General features: G+C 36.1%; 1 protein-coding gene across 2 annotated transcripts; it reads left to right on the forward strand.

The window, feature by feature from the left end:
• Positions 1 to 2,400: 2,400 nt before the first annotated feature.
• On the forward strand, positions 2,401 to 4,569 carry LOC116197274 (amino acid transporter AVT1J-like). 2 transcript variants are annotated; one of them, XM_031527362.1, is made up of 3 exons: positions 2,401 to 2,697; positions 3,133 to 3,734; positions 3,963 to 4,569. In XM_031527362.1, the coding sequence occupies exons 1-3, from the start codon at positions 2,622 to 2,624 to the stop codon at positions 4,092 to 4,094; spliced, it is 810 nt and encodes a 269-aa protein (XP_031383222.1). In that variant the 5' UTR covers positions 2,401 to 2,621; the 3' UTR covers positions 4,095 to 4,569. The 2 variants fall into 2 exon arrangements, with proteins under 2 accessions (XP_031383222.1, XP_031383224.1); XM_031527364.1 differs by having other exon boundaries at positions 3,577 to 3,734.
• Positions 4,570 to 7,098: the final 2,529 nt, after the last annotated feature.

Raw genomic sequence — 7,098 nt, forward strand, 5'->3', positions numbered from 1 at the left:
TCTTCCTATATAAGACAGTTTTTCGGATTATCAATAAAGTTGTGGAGCTACCGTGCTTTTTCTCTCAATCTCGGATTTAATTCGAGTTTGATGCCTATTTCCTGGTATTCGTAGAATCAACAGGTGATAGAAGGTTGTTGCTTGTTATTCGTGAGCGAATCAACATATCGCAATTAGTTCCGCTGCGTCAGTTGTTAGAAGACGTGGCAAATCAGTATCTCGAGAAAAATAGGTTCTGACGACCCTGTCTCGAGGGAAACAACATCTGAAGCTAAACGTGAAATTTTAGGGTCTCAAACATGCAATTTTATGTTATTTAGGGCTTTTTTTGCATATTTTAGGAAAAAAGTTTATTTATTTTCTTGCAATTCCCTAAAATAGTTTATTTCCTTCGTTGCAATTTCGTTTCTTCCTATTTAATCGATGTAAGCCCTAGGACTAATGACAGTTTTTTCAGATTATCAATAAAGTCTTGGAGCTAGCGTGCTCTTTCGCCCAATCTCGGATTTGATTCGAGTTTGATGCCTATTTCCTAGTATTCGTAGAATCAACAGGTTGTAGAAGCTTGTTGTCTGGTATTCGTGCGCGAATCAACAGATCACAATTAGTTCCGCTATGTCAGTTGGTATCAAAGCCTACGGTTTGATCTGGAACAACCATGCCGCCCAGGAGAAGGGATCGTGTGGACAATGTTATTGACCGTGACAACCTGCGACATTTGGAACAAAGGATGGAGCAAATCGTGAATCAAAGGATGGATTGTATGATGGAGCAGCTAACACAGAGGATGACTGCAATTATAGGGAACCGGAATCGAGAAAACCATAATCCAAACCCTAATCTTAATCCTGATAAAGAGGAATCTGGCGATGAATCGGAGGGAGATAATTATTTTACGAATATATTTTTTGAAGAGGGTACGTTTGATAACGCATTTTTTTAGCTGGAGGCGATGGAGAGCCCGAGATCGACGAGGATGATTATGATGAAGATGACAAGGAGGCTGATGCAGTCTGGAAGGCTATCGACAAGAGGATGGACTCGCAAAGAAAAGATAGGAGGGAGGCGAGACTAAAGCAGGAAATTAAGAAGTACCGTGCTTCGAATCAACAGATGAGGACGAAGATGTTAGATGTCTCTATCGAACCAATCACTACGGCAGAGTATTTTGAGTAAAATTTTTTCCAATCATCCGTTATGGAGCATGGGCTAAGATCGGTTTCCGATCAAGTATGAAAAATGTGTATGTTTGTGTGGATAATTTTATCTCTGGACTTTTAGAGCGAATTCGAGGGAGAATTCTCTCCACCCAGGGAAGAATGATGAAGCAGAAGACGTGGCAAATCGGTATCGCGAGAAAAACAGGTTCTACGACCTTGTCTCGAGGGAAACAACATCTGGAGCCAAACGGGAAATTTTAGGGTTCAAATAGACAATTTTATGTTATTTGGGCGTTTTTGCATATTTTAGAAAAAAAAATTATCTCTTTCGTCGCAATTCCCTAAAATAGTTTATTTCCTTTGTTGCAATTTCGTTTCTTCCTATTTAAGCGATGTAAGCCCTAGGGCTAAAGACAGTTTTTTCGGATTACCAATAAAGTTGTGGAGCTACCGTGCTCTTTCTCCCAACCTCGGATTTAATTCGAGTTTGATGCCTATTTCCTAATATTCGTAGAATCAACAGGTGATAGAAGGTTGTTGCCTGTTATTCGTGAGCGAATCAACAGATCGCAATTAGTTCCACTACGTCAGTTGCCAGAAGATGTGGCAAATCGGTATATTGAGAAAAACAGGTTTTGATGACCCTGTCTCTAGGAAAACAACATCTGGAGCTAAACGATAAATTTTAGGGCCTCAAACGGGTAATTTTATGTTATTTAGGGCGTTTTTTGCATATTTTAGGAAAACAATTTATTTCTTTTGTCACAATTCCCTAAAATAGTTTATTTCCTTTGTTGCGATTTCGTTTCTTTCTATTTAAGCGATGTAAGCCCTAGGGCTAATGACAGTTTTTTCGGATTATCAATAAAGTCTTAGAGCTACCATGCTCTTTCGCCCAATCTCGAATTTGATTCGAGTTTGATGCCTATTTCCTGGTATTTGTAGAATCAACTAGTTGTAGAAGGTTGTTGTCTGGTATTCGTGAGCAAATTAACAAATTGTAATTAGTTCCGCTACGTCAATTAGTAAACGGAGGACAGATCAAGGCAGATATTAGCACCATGCAGTAGGCTGAAAATATCTTGTGATGGATAAAGATAGTGAATCAATTTTGTATTTTAAATACAGAAATACCCTTCCACCTATTTTGATGCTCCTTCAACTGATCTGTTCTTCGGATCTTTCTATATTAACCATCTGTCCTATCATCATCCACAACCAATTAGTTCGAAAGAAGAAGCAAAGAGAAAAATGAGATCAAGACAAGAAAAATCGCCTTTCATATGAGATCAAAAAACCTTAGATTCGATTCTCATCGGGAATGTGTTCTCTCTTTATCTACTCACATTTTTTAGAAGCAAAGAAATTATCAGAGATCTCTCTTGATCGCTATTTAAAACCCCTTGCTTGAGTCACCAATCCAATATTTTCCCATCGACCACCACGAACGATCAAGTGAGAATGTCCATTTCTGCTCCCAGCAAAAAAGAAGTCAGCTTTCTCAAGACCTGCATCAATGGCATCAACACTATATCAGGTCTATTATTTTATTGATTAGCTCTTCTTTTCATGTTAGATTGCATTCACGTTGATTTAGGGTATGCGGTGATGAGACTTAAGTATAACAATATAACAACCCTCTGTGAATCCGAAAATATGTCCGTTGCCCGCTTCTTTTCTATAGTAATGCAAATTTTATTCAAGTGTTCTATATAATTTTATCTAACCGACAATGAAAATGGAAAGAACTCGAATATTTTGGTGAGATTTGCTTTTATGTGATGAATATAGAATAAGAATATTACTTGATTGTTAAATTGTGTAGTAGGCACACTTCTTGCAATTATCTTGAAAATAAATCGATCGTGCACGCAATCACCATTCCCACGAAGGCACCGAGTAAATCTTGACTGATGTACGCATGACCAAGAAACACTAACTGAATTGTTAATCACTCTCTTTGCCGGCATAGGCATCTTATCAGTCCCCTATGCTCTATCGTCAGCTGGTTGGTTAAGCCTTCCCCTATTAATTGTGATCGCGGTCTGTGCTTACTTCACTTGCAACTTACTCCGCCGGTGCCTTGACTCTGACCCGAAAATCTCCAGTTACTCTGACATTGCTGGTCGTGCATTCAGGCGGAAAGGATGGATTATAGCATCCATTATCATATGCCTTGAGCTCTACCTAGTGGCAACAGGATTCCTTATACTTGAAGGCGATAACATGAACAAATTATCCCCCAACTTTCAACTAAAACTCGAGCTACTGAAAATCGAGGGGAGGCACGCCTTTGTTATTATCTCGGGTTTGATCATATTGCCCTCCGTGTGGCTAAATGACTTGGGCGTCTTGTCATATATTTCGGCTGGAGGGGTTTTATCATCAATAGTTATCGTGATTTGTGTTCTCTCAGTTGGCTTCACGAGAGAAGTTGGGTTTCACCCTGAGGAGAAGGTGATCAGCTTGAGGGGAATGCCCCTAGCATTGAGCTCGTACACATTTTGCTATGGATCTCATGCTGTTTTCCCCACTATATATTCTTCCATGAACAAGAAAGGACAGTTCTCAAAGGTAAATTATTGAAACTAGAGAGGTCTTGTATTCATTGATTTTGTTATCTTTGAGCTGTCCAATTCGCCTATACATATGGATTGATCTCATTAAGGGAAACTCGCGCAACATCTTCATACATATATATTCTCTATTTTTATCGAGTATCCATGTGATTCTTCCTTGTGTTTTCATTGTTGGGATTTCGGGGAATCTCTTACATGATTCTTCATTTCTTTTTCTTGGCAGGTCTTGTGGCTGAGTTTCTTTGTTTGCGCAACAATCAGCTTCTTGATGGCCGTACTAGGCTACCTTATTTACGGACACAACATTCATCCCCGGATAACCCTAAACCTTCCTGCCGAGAAGTTCGCGTCATAGGTTGCGATATACACCACACTGGTCGGCCCAATTGCAAAATACATTCTCACGATAATGCCAATTGCATCTGCCCTGGAGAGCTTGCTGCCTCTAAGGTATAGAAACTGGAAGTTGACCCGAATTATGATCAACACAGCTCTACTCGTCAGCACCGTGGTTCTGGCAATTGCATTCCCCTCCTTCCAGAGTCTTGCATCACTGATCGGGGCAATCATGATAGTGCTTGTCTCTTTCGTGATCCCTTGTGTTTGCTATGTGAAGATCTTCGAAGTATACCGGAGTTGGGGAACAGAGTTTTAGGTATCCCAGTGTTGATATTCTTGGCAATCTTTGTTGGGGTTTCTGGTACTTACTCATCTATAGTTTAAACCATACATGATGCTTAGGTTACCTGAGGAAGGCTTTTCAATTGGCCAGGAATGAAGAACTTTAGATTCCTATGTATGGAACATTACCCATTACCTATGAGCTTATTGCTTTACACGCGGACCTCCCGTCTTTGCTTCAATCCTTATATCGATTCTGTCTCAAGGGACATACCAAATCTAGCACCGGTTTAGAAATTTTTGATTGCACTAGTTGATCTACACACACATTGCATGTCCTGGACTAAATTTACTGTGCTGCATTAGAAGTCAACATTATTGATGCAACACATGTGGTTAGATGCTTAAACTAATCGTAAGAGAATACTGCACTTTTCCCTTTCAATTTTTTTGTTGAGATGACGAGCTGTTACTTTGGCAGTAGACCGACAGTGATCCCGCCCTGAATATGTCGGTTTGCCCCAACCACAAAGTTTCCAAGGTGGACTGCAGGAGCAGTGCAACTTGTGTATATAATTTTTTTCCCTTTTTTTGTTAGATTCATGAATCCAAGTACTTGCTAAGTATCTATATAAATAAATAATTTACAAATCTTTTAGCTTTTGATCATCAAGAAATGACCTTTTTATGTCGCAGGCTGAATCCTCCGACCTTATAGAGATGGGGGAAGGGATGGCTTTAGAAAACTCTATTAGTAGAAATTAGAGCCAAGAGGAGCCCTAGGTGTTGGGTGATGGTGAGTTCGATATGAAGCCATATTTACATACTGGAACGTCAACAGCATAAAGAAAATTTGATCGAGAATATGAAACAAAATTATTGATAGATAATGTAATAGATGACGAGTAGAACTAACACATTCGGTGATATGGATTTGAAATGAGAAGGACCTAGTGATGATCCATATATGGTAGGTTAAACAACATATGGAAGAGATATGTGTGAGACCGAGATGACAGAAATGCCATTAGATACGTGAAAAAGCAATAAATGAGAAGGGTCTTATTATGATATAATTAGTTGCTGACCCGCGCATTGTGCATGCGTAATTGAATAACTAGATAGATTGGGAAAGCACCTTTTATGGAAGGACCTAGGCAGAAGCTCATTCCTTTGTTGCAACTAATCTAAATAATTTTAGACGTTATGCATAAATAAAATTTAATGAAAACTAAATGAATTATGTTCAAGATATCATTAAATTACAAAAAAAATTTATTCATATCGACTAAATAAAAAAAATATATCTTTACTGCAACATCAACTGGACAATACTTCGATAATAATGTGAAATTATTATTTGTGTACGCACATTTTCTTCTTAAGTAAGGCCCGAAACATATCAATCTGAGACTTTCGTATACTGACATGCATCAATGAAACCTAATTTCATTGAAGACAATAAATTAGTAATAATTTAATTTTGATTAAGAAAATAGTATACTTAGTCGAACACGCATAGTATATCTCTTTATCAAGGAAAATCATAACAAAATTGATAATTTCGTTACTTCTTATGGTCCCAATTCCTTTTAATATATGATAAATCATTGTACCACCTCAAAATCTAATTAAGGTATAGATTAAAAATAAAATGATAGAAAAAATTTCATGCAAATATAGTATTTCTAAACAAATAATAAATGTACCAAACAAATTAACATCCATTTAAAAAAGATAACATCCTAAACAAAAAAAATTACATTTATAAAAAATATATATGAATTTGATGATCATGAATTTTTAGAAAACCTAACGAAGCCTAGTGAAATATTGGTGAAACCTTGTGAATTGTATAAGATATTGGTGTTAGTATATCGAATAAACACGTACAGTGTATAATGTGCAAATGTCATAAAGATTAATAAGAAAATTTTCTATCGAATATAAAAATTTCAATATACAAAAAATTTTATCTCAGGAAATAATGGTATGAGTTCCACTATATGATATATACGTCATATTTATAATCAGTAATAGTAGTCTAACTCTCAATTAATGATATATATTCTGTCGGGATATATGTGGATATGATCTATGTATTCTACTATATATGTTAAATAATAAAATATTATGAATATATTTTCTCAATGGATAAATATTTCTTGATAAAAAATATAAAACTTCCTTACTATATAAATGATGAATGATGAAAAGTATCGCGAGACAGTTTCGTTTTATATTTTTAATGATGTAGCGGCGTGGAAATTCTGTTCGGAACTTTGTTTTCATATATATATATATATATATTACTTTTAATTGAAATTTAACAAATTCTAAGAAAATAATTTCTTGGAAAAATAAAACTATAATAAGCTAAAAAAATATTAGAATGAGATATTATATCCGTACTATCCAAAGACTTGGGATGAATTACACAATTCAAGTAAATAAAAATAGCATGAAATTGTGTTTGTAAATCTTTAGAACTTTAATAGCAAAACAAGATTAATCACTGTAACATGAGAATATACAACTGTGAAAAAGAAATATTGTTAATAAGCTATAAACGTTATAGTTGCTATCTATAGATCTAGCTCAATATGTTATCGTCACCTATATGCAAATTAAAACCAAATATTTGAAGAATCGAGTTCTACAAATGTCTAATTACACAATTGTCCAAAGTATTTATTCATAATAAAGGAGGATTTGGTATACCCCAGAAACAACTCTTA

This window comes from Punica granatum, chromosome 2, assembly GCF_007655135.1.
Source record: "Punica granatum isolate Tunisia-2019 chromosome 2, ASM765513v2, whole genome shotgun sequence".
NCBI classification, from domain to species: Eukaryota; Viridiplantae; Streptophyta; class Magnoliopsida; order Myrtales; family Lythraceae; genus Punica; species Punica granatum.